Raw genomic sequence first — 15,163 nt, forward strand, 5'->3', positions numbered from 1 at the left:
ATCAGAATTCCATTAGTACAGAATTTGAGGACACGCCTGGCTGGTCATGCCAGTTTCTAAAGACTCCTTTTACAAAGGCTGCAGGACCCAAATGTCTCTTTCTCAATCCAGTGATCAGTGTAACAGCTTATATCATCACGGTGAATTCTTGATCCTGTTACAACAGAGATTCAGAGGAATGCTCGTTGGTGGAGATTTTCTTCTATAACGTAGCTGTTGCTGTTCCCTAACCTGAACTGGGCGCTAGTGCCGCCTGCATAGCTGGGCCTCACTTTGGACAGAGCCCTTCATCCAGCAACGACATAAAGTTAACAAGCCATCCTTCGGCTTCCGTGTCCCTGGGTGATAGTAAAAGTCTCAGCTATGCCTGGGTGGCCACGATCGTCCTCTCTGTGGGAGCAGAGCTGCCAGGTGGAAAGGGTGGAAATGAGTTTCTTTCATCCCACCCACAGCGCAGGTGACAGTCACTTCCACTCCTCTGGAGAATGGGAAGTGATAATTGATGAACCGTGGCTTCCCCTCTGAGAAAATGGCTGGGCGCAAATTGCCTTCTAAGTCTCCCGGAGAGGCGTTTTTTGCATTCTTTTATAGCATCTGGCAAAAGAGGGAGGAAGACTTTGAAGAAAAAGCCCTTGTAGGAGCACTTAATTTGGAAAACGTTCGTTTCCCTCCCTGCTAAGCTCCATCCCTTGGTGGCTTTGATTGGGGGCCCCACCCCAGCCTCAAGGGTAATGTTCTTAATTATTATCTCCTTGGTTGTTTTTTCCTATTTAATTTTTTTATTCTTTTATTGTGGTAAATATACATAAAACTTAACCATTTTAAACATTTGAAAGTGTACAGCTCAGTGGCATCAAGTACTTTCCTATTGTTGTGTGTCCATCATCACCCTCCATCTCCAGATGAAACTCTGTCCCCATTAAATACTAACTCTCCGCTCCAGCTCAGTGGTAGAGGGCGTGCTTAGCATGCATGCAGTCCTGGGTTCAATCCCCAGTACCTCCATTAAGATAAATAAGTGAACCTTATTGCTGCCCTCCAGTTTAAAAAAGAAAACTTAAAAAAACCCCATCTCCATTCCCTGCCCCCCCAGTCCCTGGCACCCATCGCCCTCCTTTCTGTTTCTCTGAATTTGACAGCTCTTAAGTGCTTCATGTAAGCAGAACTGCACAGTATTTGTCTTTCTGTCACTGGCTTACTTCACTTAGCACAATGTCCTCACGGTTCATCCACATCATAGCAGGCATCAGAATTTTCATCCTCTTCAAGGCTGGAGAGCGGTCCATTGTCTGTACAGAGTATGTTTTGCTTATCCGTCCATCCGTCAGTGGCCACCTGAGTTGCACCCGCCTGGGGGCTGCTGTGAGTATGCTACTGCAGACTCTCGCACTTGGTCGAGTACCACTCTGTACTGGTGAGGGGGAGGGGTGTTGTGATGCTGAGTAGGATTCTGCTCAGAAATTTCACACTGGCTGGAGCACTGTGACTTAGGTTAAAATGGGGCTGGGGTTCTGTAAAGCTGGCCAGCCGTGTAGTTTGCGTCCTCGTTTTCGTCCGCCTGGGGAGGGATGCTGGCAGTGTGTCGTTACATGTGCCCCGCCCTCAGCTGGTGGTTCTGGGGACTGTGTGCCCGGCTCCCACATAACCACCCAACATCAGGAGACTGACTCTGGCCCCGGCTGGCTGGAATCCTCTCCAGCTGGGTCCGAGAGGCTGGGCCTGGGAAAGGGGGCTTCTTTTTGGCTGCAAAGCCCCTCTTGCCTGCCTTCTTGTTTTATTAATCACTGGAAGGTGGTAGAGAAAGAGTCTGCAAGGAACTGTGATCAGAGCATCATCTTGAGATGATTCCCTTCTCAGACGAAGGAACCTTTTATCCAAACATTTGGTGGCAGCAGCCCAGGTGTTTGGGAAGCCCCTTTGCGCCAGGTCAGGTCACCCGAGAACCTGAGAGAACCAGATCCACCAGGGGATCAGGCTGTGGCCTGTGAGGGAGATGAGGGAACCTGGGCTCCCTCCTCCTGCATCCGTTCATGAAACAGGGTCCCCTTTGAAGGGATTCTCTGTCGGTGGCTCTGAAAGCCAGGGCTCACCTGGAGACATTGCGAGCAGCACGGAGCCAGGCCAGTCTCTCTAGGGAGGCTGTGGGGTGGAGACCTGCAGGGAGTGTGGGAGGGAGAACAGGCACTGGGAGGTACGCGGGCTCCGGTGCTGCCAGGGTGTGCTGCGGGGCAGCCCTGCACCCTCACCTGGCCTTGTACCCCTGGCCTCTCTCCCTCAGGGAAGAGGGCTGTGAGAGGTGGACCTCTGTCCTGGACACCTATTATCCTGACACCCTAAATTTAAAAGACAATAAGACTTGGTAGGAGGGGTATAGGTCATTGGTAGAGCTTGTGTTTAGCATGCACGAGGTCCTGGGTTCAATCCCCAGTATCCTCATTAAAAAAAAAAAAAAGCAAACAGTAAGATTTGAGGGTCTTAATCCAAATGCCTGAGTCCAAGGAAACAAGAAGAGAGAAAGTGTCCTGAGAGGAGACTGTGATCCTGGGCTGACTGTCCAGCCATCAGGTAGTCCTTCTGGATGTGCGGGACCAGGACGGCCAGTCTGTGTGGGGCTGCTGACAGCCAGGTGCGGTGCATTCCCTGATACCTGGGCCTGAATCTGAGTTACTGGGTGGGAGCTCTCTGGAGGCTGTTGAAAGAATCAGTTTCACTCTCAGGTGGACTTGTGGGTGAGCTGGTTTGAAAGGAAGGTACTTCAAGCAGGGCTGGGATTTTGACTTTTGGTCTGAACTCGGGCACTCAGGCCTCTGCCCTCGCTGAGTCTGCAGCCGGCACTCATTCCTGACTGTTTTTACAGCCCTTCGTTTTGACCTCTCCAAGCCAAAGCCAAAACCCAGACAGGCAGCCTCACGATCTCAGCATCGACGTCTACAGCCGGACGCTGTTCTGGACGTGCGAGGCCACCAACACCATCAACGTTCACCGGCTGAACGGGGACGCCATGGGCGTGGTGCTCCGCGGGGACCGCGACAAGCCAAGGGCCATCGTCGTCAATGCTGAGCGAGGGTGCGGGCCCACAGGGGCGGCGGGCACCGCGGGGTGGGGTGCTGCACTGGCTGGGGTGTGCCAGGCGTCCCTCCCATGGATGCCAGCTTCTCGGGCTGGGAGGGGTCTTCTCATCCAGCGGGAGCTCCCCCGGGGCCCCCGCCACCACAGCTGGAGCAGGGCGAGGAAACACCAACTCATTGCTGGTCAGGGAAGCAGAGGCGCCCAGGAGTGGACTTAACTGAAAGCCAGTGCAGGTGTGAGGGCTCTGCTGAGGGACACAGGCAGGATGGAGTCCTGATTCATAGGTTTCGTACCGTCCCATCGGACCCGAGCCCTATACAGCCGTCCCTCCCGCGGCATCCCAGGTGGTGGCGGGTCATGTCGGTTGAGTGTTCTGCCATGGAGAGGTCACTGCCTAACCGGGAGCTTCTTCCTCCCGTGGAGCTCCCTGATGCTCACACAGTCAGCCCTCAGGTTCTCTGGAAGGTGGGAGAGCGCCTGGGATACGTTGACAGACATGGAGGGTCTCAAAGGGAAAGAAAGACCAGAGCGGGAGGGGGCCCCAAAGCCACATGACATGAGGTGTGGCAGTAAAGCAAATCACCTGAAGGTCAGGGGGCAGGAGGCGGGAGCACGGTGCCACCTCAGGTCCCCGCAAGGCTGGCATTCAAGGCGGGAATCAGACCCGTCGAGGCGCTGTGTGCTGGAGCTCATGCGTGGGACGGCTGGGCAGACCCGAGTTCACATCCTGACTCCATCCCTTACTGCCTGTGTGGCCTCAGGTGGGCAGCCTCCCTTCTCAGGGATTCCTTTCCCTCGTGAGGACCGCAGGCGTATCAGCCCTGCAGCACACGAGGGCTCAGTTATGTAAGGGGTTTTCAGGAACCAGAGGAGGAGGCCTGTACTAGTCCCTGGGGCCACCGCCACCAGTGACCACAAACTGAGGGCTTTAAACAGTGGATGTTTATCGTCTCGCAGTTCCAGGGGCCAAAGTCAAGGGTGGGCACAGCTGTGCTCCCTCCGGAGGCTCTAGGAAGGATCCTGCCTGCCTCTCAGCTTCTGGCCCCAGGGGTTCTTTGACTCATGCCACACCCCTTCACTCTGCCTTCACCTTCACATTGGCTCCTTCTCTGGGCTGTGTGGCCTCTTCTCTTTCTTCTGAGGCCGCTCTCATTGGTTTAAGACCCACCCCAACCCAGGTGGCCTCATCTTGATTACACCTGCAAAGACCTTCTTTCCCAGTGAGGTCCATTCCGAGGCCTCAGGTAGATAGGAGGTCTTGGGGGACACTCTCCAGCCCCTCCAGGGCACGGCCTTTCAGCTTTGGGGGCTAGTCCTTAGAGGCCAGGGCTGCGTGACTGATCACTTTCCAAAGCCCCGCTGGGTGCCCGGGGTCTGGTCTCTCTGGTGTTTTGCAAGCTCGGTCCTGGCTGGGGAGGTGGCAGGACACAGCACCTGTCCTTCACCTGCTGCCCTCCCGCAGGTACCTGTACTTCACCAACATGCAGGACCGAGCTGCCAAAATCGAGCGTGCAGCCCTGGACGGCACCGAGCGTGAGGTCCTCTTCACCACAGGCCTCATCCGCCCTGTGGCCCTTGTGGTGGACAACATGCTGGGCAAGCTCTTCTGGGTGGACGCGGACCTGAAGCGCATCGAAAGTTGTGACCTGTCAGGTACGCGCCCTGGGGCCTCCCTGGGGTTCAGTCCCTCGGCTGCTGCCAGGTCTGACCTGCCAGGATGCCCGGACTTCCTTGTCATCAGTCATGGCGTTGCAGCCGCCCCATCTGTTGGAGACCTACTGCGAGCGGGCACTGTGCTGGGGCTTTACCGCACAGAGTCCCCCGCTATGTTCCAGGCAGTAGGTCCCAGATGATCCCTATGTGGCAGAGGCAGCCGAGGCTCAGAGAGGGTGTGCTAGCTGCCCAGGGTCCCCCAGCGTGGGGCAGAGCAGGAGTCTGACGCCTCCACCTCCAGCACACACTCTCCCAGCTGCTTTGGCTGCCTTAGTTCGGGAGGCCCCTGGGCTGGAGAGGGGTGAGAGTCATTGCTTAGAGGGGCTTTTCTTCCAGAAGATGGGGTGGCCTGGGGCAAGGGAGCCACTGCAGGGGCCCATGGCTGGGGCTATGGCTCTGGTCCTGAGGCCAGCCTGGTGGAAGCAGGACTGTCTGAGGGCTGGTCTCAGATCTTCCTGATTCCAGCCCCCAGCCCTGGCCAGAGCCCTGAGTCCCCCAGGCTCCCTGGCAGCCTTCCATTCTCCCAAGTTGAGCGTGGGCCGAGCTCCTGGGGTCAGCCACACTCAGGGAGTCCTCGTCCCTCCTGGCAGGGGCCAACCGCCTGACCCTGGAGGACGCCAACATCGTGCAGCCTGTGGGCCTGACGGTGCTGGGCAGGCACCTGTACTGGATTGACCGCCAGCAGCAGATGATCGAGCGCGTGGAGAAGACAATGGGGGCCGAGCGGACGCGAGTCCAGGGCCGTGTCGCCCACTTGACCGGCATTCACGCCGTGGAGGATGTCAGCCTGGAGGAGTTCTGTACGTAGGGGGCGGGCAGTGGGCAGCAGTGTGTGCAGGGTCGGCAAGGGGAGGGTGTCTGCACAGAGCACAGCGACCCCTTGGAGAAAGACAAGAGGGTGGGCTGACGTGAGAGATGGAGGACTGAGGCCTGTTTTCTTCCTGGCTGTTGGTCAGGTCCACTCTTGGCTCCCAGAGACCACCCTCAGGTCCTCACCCTGTTCTCCCCTCCATCGGCAATAGATCAAACTTCTCTGGAGTGCTCTTCTTCCAGCTGGAACCCACTCTGCTTTCCAAGGGCCTGCGATTAGATTCTGCCCACCTTTAGATTAGTCTGCCTTTTGATTGACTCCAAGCCAACTGATTAGTAACCTTAATTACATCTGTAATTCCCTTCTGCCGAGTACAGTAACAAAACCACAAGCATGATGGCTCATCACATCCTCCCCAGCTGGGAAGTAGGGTGGGAAATTTGGGGGGCATTTTAAGATTCTGCTTACTACAGCCTGGCTGTGCCCAGAGGACTGGGAGGGGGATGCCTGCAACTGGAACTGCATGTTATTTCACAGTAGCTCTGTTTTATAGCTGAGGGAAGTTGGTCCCAGAAAGGGTATTATTTTCCCCCTCACCCAGCCAATAAACAAGATAGGGGTTGGATTTGAAGCCAGAGCCCACATTTTGGCCACTGGACTTTTTTCTATTGGGCTCCCTGCTCAGAACCAGGGGCAGGACCTCTGACACTATGAATTGGCCACTTGTGTGATGGCTGCTAGGTGGCAGTTTCTGTCCTTGTGTGTCCTCAACTGGGGCCTGGATAAGGCAGTCACCAGTCAGCTAGCTTCTGGATAACAGAGGCACCCCATGCATGTGAGTAAGAATGCCTATGTTTACCTGGCCTTTTGCAACACTGTCAGCAAAGCCTTGGGTTCCTGGTTGTCCCAGCAGAAGGGCAGAATGGTGGGCGCTGAGCCTCTGAATATTGAGACCTTCTCCCTGCTGGTACTGGCAGAAAGCCAGGTGCACTGACCGGCAGCTCCTTGGAACTAGGGGACAGCAGGGGCAGGAAATGTTCAGTGAGCAGGTGTGAGGTTGGAAACTAGGACGTGTCCGTGAGCGCTAACATGCAGGGCCTAGGTGGACACTAGAGGCTCCTGGTTTCGGGTGAGGGCAGGAAATCCTTGGGTGAGCTCTGCTGTGTTTATCTGGGATGTGGGTCACCCAGCCTGCTCCCCTACAAGATCCCACAGCTGAACTCTAAACCCAGGTGACACCCTGCAGCCCGTGGGTCATGGCCGCCACTGTGTCATCCTGGCTGCCTTTGCACTGAGGTGGCCGACTTGCCGAGTCCTGACAGGTGGCCTGGCCCATGAAGTCAAGATTATTTCCTTCCTAACTCTGTCATTTTAAAACTACCTAATCCTTGAGGTTGAGGAGAGGCAACTGTCATGTGTCCTTGGGGACAGGGCGAGGAGCAGAGGGCTTTCTGCCATTCCTCTCACCTGAGGGAGGTCACCCACCCTTCCTGGTCCTTCCCGCTGCCCAGGCGTTGGGCACGTGAGGTTAGTTGAATTGAAATATCCGAGTTGCCCAGGGCTCAGCACCCTTGTTACTTTAATGCCCACATGTGTAAGTTTCCTGCAGCTGCTGTAACAGATTACCACAAGCTGGGTGACTTAGAGCAACAGAATTGTATCCTCTCACAGTTCTGGAGGCCAGAAGTCTGAAGTCAGGGTGTCGGCAGGGCTGTGCTCCCTCGGGAGGCTGGGGCCGGGCAGGGAGAGGGGTGGTTCTTTGCCCCGCCCACTTCCTGTGATTGCAGGCGCTCCTTGTGACTGTGATGGCCTCTGACATCACCTTTTATGTCACCTCATAAGGACATTTGTCAGTAGATTTAGGGCCCACCCAGATAATTCAGAATGACTGACCTCATCTCATGATCCTTCATGTGATTACATTTGTAAAGACCCTTTTCCCAAGTAAAGTCACAGATTCCAGGTAGGATGTGGGCGTATCTTTTTGGGGACCACCACTCAGCCCTCTACACCATGAGAGACAGACACACAGGGGCAGCTTGCTGTAACGGCTGTGGGCGCAGCAGCAGCTGCTGTAGGTGGGCTGGGGTGTGATGCCGGGAAGGTTCTATAAATGCTTTTGGCCTCCGTCTCCTCATCTGCAAAATGCAGTGTCAGTAGAAACAGACTCCATAGGCCGCCCTGAGAATTAAGTGGGAGGATCCACTACAGTCCTATAAGAGGGTCAGTTCTTGTGCATTCTTGCCTGGCCCTCATCCCCTCCACCCTCTAGGCTGCAGTCCTGAGGTAGGAGACAGAACCCAAACCCCTCCCCCTTTTCTCTCCACAGCAGCCCATCCTTGTGCCCGGGATAATGGTGGCTGTTCCCACATCTGCATTGCCAAGGGTGATGGGACGCCACGGTGCTCGTGCCCAGTCCACCTCGTGCTCCTGCAGAACCTGTTGACCTGTGGCGGTAGGTGTGACCTCAGCACTTTCTGTTGGGACACTGACCAGGGACCTGATTCTCTGCCTGCCATGTTGCTGTCTGGCATCCTATTAATACGTAGTCCCTGTGGCTTCTAGTCTCCAAAGCAGACTGTCTCTTTATTTGTCCTCTTTTCTAATATGGGTCCTTCAGGGCTATGAATTTCCCTCTAAGCACTGCTTTTGCTGCAGTCCACAAGTTTTGATAAATTGTATTTTCATTTTCAGTTAGTTCAAATATTTTAAGATTTCTCTTGAGATAATTTTTTGGTGTTTGTGTTATTTAGAAGTATGTTGTGTAATTTCCAAATAGGTGGGGATTTTCCAGCCATCTTTCTGTTACCGATTTCTAATTTAATTCCATCCTTGTCTGATTTGAGCCCATGCTTTGTATGATTTGTATCTTTTTAACTTTGTTCAGGTATGTTTTATGGTCCAGCATGTGGTCTACCTTGGTGAATATTCCATGTGAGCTTGAGAAGAATGTGTCCTCTTTTGTTGGTGGGTGGAGTGTTCTGTAAATGTCAGCTAGGTCCAGTTGACAGATGTGCTGTTCAGGTTGTCTGTATCCTTCCTGACTGTCTGCTTGTGCCATTGGTTACTCACAGAGGTGTTAACGTCTCCAGTAGTGGATTTGTCTATTCATAGTTCTGTCTTTTCCCCTCCTTCTACCCTGGAGCCTCTTCTTCCCTAAGGCTGCATTAGGAGTGGTCAAGAATGTAAGCTTTAGGGTCAAAGAGACCTGGGTTCAAATCCCAGCTTAACCACGTCCCAGCTGAGTGACCTTGGGCTAGTCATTTGCCTCTCTGAGCCTCGACTTCCTTCGCTATGAAATAGGGAAATCGAGAGCACTTACCTGATGGGTTGTTATTAAGTAACAGAGTACTCTGCGTGGTCCCTAATGGGAGTGCCAGCTGCTTTTAGTCATGGGGATGGCAGTCATAACAAAAAGCGATCATTGTCATCATCACCATGATGAAGCCCAGCCCCCGGCGCGTCCTCTCCTCTCCCCAGCCCCCAGGTGGTCTTGGATCCTGTTGTTTCTGTGCTCTCTTCTCCCCTCCTCCTGTACCTTTCCTTCTCATCCTCACTCCCATGACCCCCACGCCGTGTCCCACCCCCTGGCGGATGCTCAGCACATGCCCATCAGCGCATGACACCTGTTCTCAGCCGTTCTTCCTGCCCCTGGAGTGGCCAGTGCCCAGGAGCCCAGGGAGCAGGACTGTGAGCCTGTCCTTCTGGAACTTTCTCCAGCCCCACCTCACACTGTGAACCCAGGGAGCTTGGCCACAAACAGAGGGGATGTTTCATAACTGTCCTCTGGTGGGGGCCGCCTGGACCTTCCTGCGCTTCCTGGTGGCTTTTTTATGAGTTCCAGCCAGAGGGCTCCTATGGCTTCATGGCCCGAGAGTGGCCCGAGAGAGAGCCCCCACAGACACCCCCACTGCCCTGGAGAAGAGGAGGCTGCACAAAGCGCTCAGCTGTCCCACAGACCCCAGCCCTGGGCCTCCCCACAGGAGGGCATGCCCTTCTGTCACCTGCCCTCCCAGGCTCTGACCCTCAGACTTGCGGCTGCCAGGCCCTTTCTCACAGCCCAAGAGGCCTGTACCTACTGTCCCCGTCTCCATTCTTCCCTGGCCTCTGCTCCCCAGAAGGATAAGGGCTCACTGAGGCTCCCGGGAGGTGACACGGACCCTCGTACCTCATGCAGGGACAGGAGCCAGACGGGCGGGGGGCAGCCTGAGATGCTTCAGCATCTCAGCAGCACCACTGCCAGTTCTGTGTGAGCCTCACCAAGGTGTACACATGCACGTGGACACATGCGCACGCGCGCACTTTCCCTGCTGCTCCGTTGGTCCTGTGAGGAGCCTGCGATGGAGGGAGGCTGCTTCTGTTTTAGGGAAGAGGAAGTGGAGGCTCTGGGAGGTTGGGGGTTCCTCAGGCTGCACAGCTGCTGGGGGAGCCTGGGTTCAACCCCAGGTCTGTACAACCCACCTCTCCTGTCCTCACTCTCCAGGACTGGGGCCTGCGGAAAATCAGAGCATGGGAGGCCGGGCAGTTGAAAGAACAAAGGCCCAGGGCCCCTGGGGCTGGAATTGCAGAGTAGGGCGTGGGCCGCCGTCCACACACACCTTTCCGTGGCCAGTGTCCACGTGTTCTTTGTTGGTGGCTCAGTGCGCACACATCCATCACTGGCTCCTGTGAGGCACTGTGGGTGTCAGAGCTCCTTTGTCCCTGGCGTGGCCTCTGGGGCTGAGCCCAGTGGGAACAGCCAGCCCTCTTTTCATTTTTACTCACATCTCCTCACCCACCCACACCCCCCTTCAGCCCAGTGGGACCCTGGGAGTTATGGGCTCCAGATACTGAAAGGCGTAGTGCACAGGGAAATCAATACTTCTGTGAAGTCCATACTTTTTTCCTTAATTGGGGTTCAAGGGCGTGGAGGACTGTCCTTAAACATTAAAACGAAGTCTGAGTGGGTTTCTGGGCCACGGTTAGTGTTCTGTGACCTTCCATGCGGGGGAGAGATGATGACAGGACCCCTGGGCAGTACGGGCAGCCTGGGGCCGAGGGGCTCCTCCTGTGTCTCTCTGCCCACATCCCGGCCCCCGGGACAGTGCTGTTCACTGAGCGATGCTGCGCGTCTGGCCTCCACCTGGCCTGCGCTGGGGAAGCTGACCTCGAGGGGTGGAGTGATGTGCCATGGCTACCTGGTAGAAGGTGGCCCCAGATCTCCTGTCCTTCGCCCTCCCAGCTCACCACCCTCACAGGACTCCTTCCTCCAGGGAGCTTTGGAACCCTGCCCCTCCCCCTCTGCTCCCCCTGTGGTATCCTCACCGCCTGCTTTCCCCAGCTCACTCCTCAGCAAGGTGCCTGGTCTGCTACCAGCAACCCCCACAGCGTTCCTGTGGGTGTGCTGGCCATCCACAGAGTGCTGGCTCCACTGCTCCAGCTGTCCCTAATGTGTCACAGTGTGGGTGCTGACCACTCGCTCTCTGACCCTCCTACTTCCGATGAGGGTGCAGTGGACACTGGTGTAGCCAGGCCAGGTACACAGTCCCTGTGCTTTGGATTGACAGCTTTGTCACATGCTGGGGGCTGGAGGTGGGACAGCAGACAGGATGCACAGCACTGTGGGTACACGCTCTCCTCCTCCCACTGTACATGTTTCTCCTGGTGAATTGAGTGTGTCTCTTGTTTTGAAACCCAGATGTGCTTTGCCCAGCTTTTGCCTGGCCAGGCCGGCCTGTGATGGTTTTTCTCTCATCCTCAGAACCTCCCACGTGCTCCCCCGACCAGTTCGCGTGTGCTACTGGGGAGATTGACTGCATCCCTGGGGCCTGGCGCTGCGACGGCTTCCCAGAGTGTGACGACCAGAGTGACGAGGAGGGCTGCCCGGTGTGCTCGGCCGCCCAGTTCCCCTGTGCGCGGGGCCAGTGCGTGGACCTGCGGCTGCGATGTGATGGCGAGGCCGACTGCCAGGACCGCTCGGATGAGGCGGACTGCGATGGTGAGGCCCCGCCCTCGGCGCCTCCCCAGCCACACCCTTCCCTGCCCAGGCCCCGCTCCAGTGTGGCCCCGCCCCGCCCCTAGGCTCCCAGGTCTTCTAGGGAGCACAGCAATTCCCACAAGACACTTGCTCGTCGCCCCTGGAGCTTAGGCTCCATCTGGCCGCACACAGTTAGGGTCGCTGTAGAACCTTTGCCTGGAGTGAAATTGCCAGGCCTCCTCAGCTTGGGAGGGAAAAATGTTAGTTTTAGGCCCCTGAGGACCCCTGCCATCTGCCCACCAAGCAATTTGGCTTGAAGGTGGACTGTGAGAATCTATTTTGCCTTCCCTCACTCAGTCAAGAATTTTACAGAAATCCAGTAGTCAGATGGATTTTCCTGGTTTACACCCTGGGTAATCGCCATATCCAAAGGGAAGTCTGTGGGATAATGCTCACTCCTGGGTGGTTTCCAGCATCCCATTGAACCAGGAGTTGCAAAAAGATTTACTTAGTCGATCTGGGTCCACTCTGACCTGCCGGATTTCCCTTTAGACCATGACTGTTGAAACATGTATCTCTGTTCCCTCTCTGGATTTTCCTTTTGTAAATGACCTATTCAGTTGGTTCCTGTGACATATTATCAGCACCACGGCCCCATGACTAACACTGAGCTGTTAATGGGTGGTTCTAGCTGCCACCCCCTTACCCACAGGGTCCTGCTCTTGGATAATTCAGATGTTTATTTATCACTGTCCACTGACCCTGTTTGTGATGAGCAGCCTTGTTTAGGGGTCATTTCCCCAGATATTTCTGTAAAGCTGCAGTCATTAAGTCTTTCCAGCTCACAGACCCTTTGAGAATTTGATGGAGACTGTAGACCAGGGATTAGCACAGTGCGGCCTGACGGCCAAATCCAGACTACCACCTATTTTGATAAAGTTTTATTGGGACACAGCCAGGCTCATTCATTTACATATTGTCTGTGGCTGATCTTGCCTTCAAACAGCAGAGTTGAGTAGTTACAATAGAGACTTTTGGTCCTTAAGGTCTAAATGCTTACTCTCTGGCTCTTTACAGAAAAGTTTGCTGAGCCCAGATAGGAACCACCCCCTCCTCCTCCCACTGTGAATGTTTCTCCTGGTGAAAGGAAGCATCTGGAGGCCAGCAGGCCCTTGTGCAGGCTCTGGGCTCCACCCTCCTCTCCTGCAGATCTTCCCACCCACGGCAAGGACAGGGTTCCTTATCTCTAGTTTCCAGAGCGAGGTGCCTGGGGCAGAGCAGCAGGGAGCTTAGACAGCAAGTATTGGGGGCCAGGTGATGGCTGAGCCCCACCCACCTGACCACAGCCTTTCTCATGGCCTATGGCCCCGTGCAGGTCAGCATTCCAGAGCAGGGAGGCAGAGGCAGCTGTCAGTACCCAGTCTTCCTCCTCCTCCTCCTCTCAAAGGCCGTGAGCTACACCGGTTACTTAGCGGGGCTGTCTTTGCCTTCCCGTTTGAGCTCTACTCCGCCTTCCTGACCTTCAAAGCCCACTGGTACATCACCTATTCCCTGCCCCACCCCATCTAGGGAGCCTGGCTCCTTGTGGGTGGTCCTCTAATTGGCTCTCACCTCCCTGTAACCCAGGAGAGCGTGGGCGCAGGGGCGGTGTTAGTCCTGGTGCTGTGTGGGCCTGATCCATGGTAGGAACCTGGTGAATGGATACTTCCCTGAGTCGTTGAGATCTCTTCCCTGCCCCATCCCCAACAGTGCACAGGCCTTGGAACAGGGGTCATCGAGGGGAGGGTGAAGACTGGATTTGCCGCAACTGTGCCCCAACCTGGTCATAGAAAGGGCCCATTTGTCTGCTCTGCATTCGGAGCCCAGACCTTTGTTACTGGGTCTTGGGGAGCAGGGCAGGGAGCACTGGTCTGTGGTCATCTGCTCAGTGCTCCTGGCCGCGTCATGCCCTCCAGCCTCTCTGAATTCAAGGCCCCTCCTTGCAGCCGTCTGCCTGCCCAACCAGTTCCGGTGCGCCAGCGGCCAGTGCATCCTCATCACACAGCAGTGCGATTCCTTTCCTGACTGCATCGACGGCTCCGATGAGCTCCTGTGTGGTGAGCTGGCTTCTGCAGGGGGCTCACCAGGGCGGGGGTCACCCCATGCTGGGGTTCTTCCTGGGACTGTGCAGTCTTGAGGGAGGAAATGGCGGGTACTGAGGAGGCTGGGAGGTCGAGAGTATTTAGCCTTGGCAGGGAGGCAGGGAAGACTTCATGGAGGTGGAGACTGCTGTGAGGAGGGGAAGGGGAGACTGTGAGCCGAGGGGCATTCCAGCTGGGACAGAGGCAAAGAGACAGGCCCCTTTTGGAGAAGGCATAGGTCGGTGGGACTGACTGTGCCGTGTAGGGCAGTGTGCTTCTGCCCAGAGACCTCACTCGGCATCTGTCAGGCAAGATCACCCTAATGAAATGGGGGTGGGCCCCTTCCCTGGCAGCCTGCTGTCTGGCTGAGGAGGAGAGATGCGCACGTGCAAACACACACACGGACGTGCTGCATGCCCCTTGAGAGACATGGCCTGTATATTCAGGGACACAGGGGTCAGAGGATGTGAAACCAGGGCAGTCAGGGAAGGCTTCCTGGAGATAGTGGCTACTGAAAGGCTGTCTGATTCAGACAGGAAGTGGGAGTATGTCCCTGTGTGTGGGGATATGGCCACTTCATCACTGCAGAGGGACCTGGGCTGAGAGTTTTGACTGCAGGATGGAGAAGTCTAGTGAGTGGGGAAGAAGGATGGATCCCCACGGGACTCACCAAGCACTTTCGCACCTTCATGTCAGCCTCCATCCCTTCCGCCTTCCATCAGTGGGTGCCTGGCAGGGCAGAAGCAGTCCCTCCAGGGCACACAGGACTGGCCCCCTGCAGGAGGGTCTGCTCCTTTCTGGTTCACACCCGCCATCTCTTCCTGCCCGTCCTCTGGCAGAAATCACCAAGCTGCCCTCGGATGACAGCCCCGCCCACAGCAGCGCCATCGGGCCGGTCATTGGCATCATCCTCTCGCTCTTCGTCATGGGCGGGGTCTACTTCGTCTGCCAGCGCGTGGTGTGTCAGCGCTACGCAGGGGCCAATGGGCCATTCCCGCATGAGTATGTCAGTGGGACCCCCCATGTGCCCCTCAACTTCATCGCCCCTGGTGGCTCTCAGCATGGCCCCTTCCCAGGTAGGAGCCTGAGACGTGCAAGGGCTCTGGGCAGAGGAGGGGGTGGCAGCCTGGGCAGGACGTGGCGTGAGTGGATCAGGAGTGCTCTTTGGACTTGACCGAAGCTGTCCTCATGGGGTGTGTCCCAAGTTGTCAGCTGGGGACAGCTGGGTGGGGACACATCTCACATAGAACTTCCTCACCTGAATCTGGGTCTCATGGGCAGCAGAGCACGTGCACTGTGTTCGTGGGGCACCGGGTCCCTGACCTGCCCTGTCCCCCTCCCCCCACAGGCATTTCATGCAGCAAGTCCATGATGAGCTCTGTGAGCCTGATGGGGGGGCGGGCTGGGGTGCCCCTCTACGACCGGAACCACGTCACTGGGGCCTCGTCCAGCAGCTCGTCCAGCACCAAGGCCACGCTGTACCCGCCGGTGAGT

The 15,163-nt window shown here is 56.3% G+C and overlaps 1 protein-coding gene across 2 annotated transcripts in view; it reads left to right on the plus strand.

Annotated features, from left to right (window-relative positions):
* LRP5 (LDL receptor related protein 5) overlaps positions 1-15,163 on the plus strand; it is a 100,240-nt gene that overhangs the window by 77,050 nt on the left and 8,027 nt on the right. For both annotated transcript variants that reach the window (XM_072970464.1, XM_072970463.1), the window contains exons 14-21: positions 2,858-3,066; positions 4,532-4,722; positions 5,373-5,582; positions 7,923-8,048; positions 11,334-11,570; positions 13,535-13,645; positions 14,509-14,745; positions 15,018-15,157. In XM_072970464.1, the coding sequence (XP_072826565.1) occupies positions 2,858-3,066; positions 4,532-4,722; positions 5,373-5,582; positions 7,923-8,048; positions 11,334-11,570; positions 13,535-13,645; positions 14,509-14,745; positions 15,018-15,157 (1,461 nt within the window). The remainder of the gene's footprint in view (positions 1-2,857; positions 3,067-4,531; positions 4,723-5,372; positions 5,583-7,922; positions 8,049-11,333; positions 11,571-13,534; positions 13,646-14,508; positions 14,746-15,017; positions 15,158-15,163) is intronic.

Source organism: Vicugna pacos, chromosome 10 (assembly GCF_048564905.1).
Source record: "Vicugna pacos chromosome 10, VicPac4, whole genome shotgun sequence".
Classification (NCBI taxonomy): Eukaryota; Metazoa; Chordata; class Mammalia; order Artiodactyla; family Camelidae; genus Vicugna; species Vicugna pacos.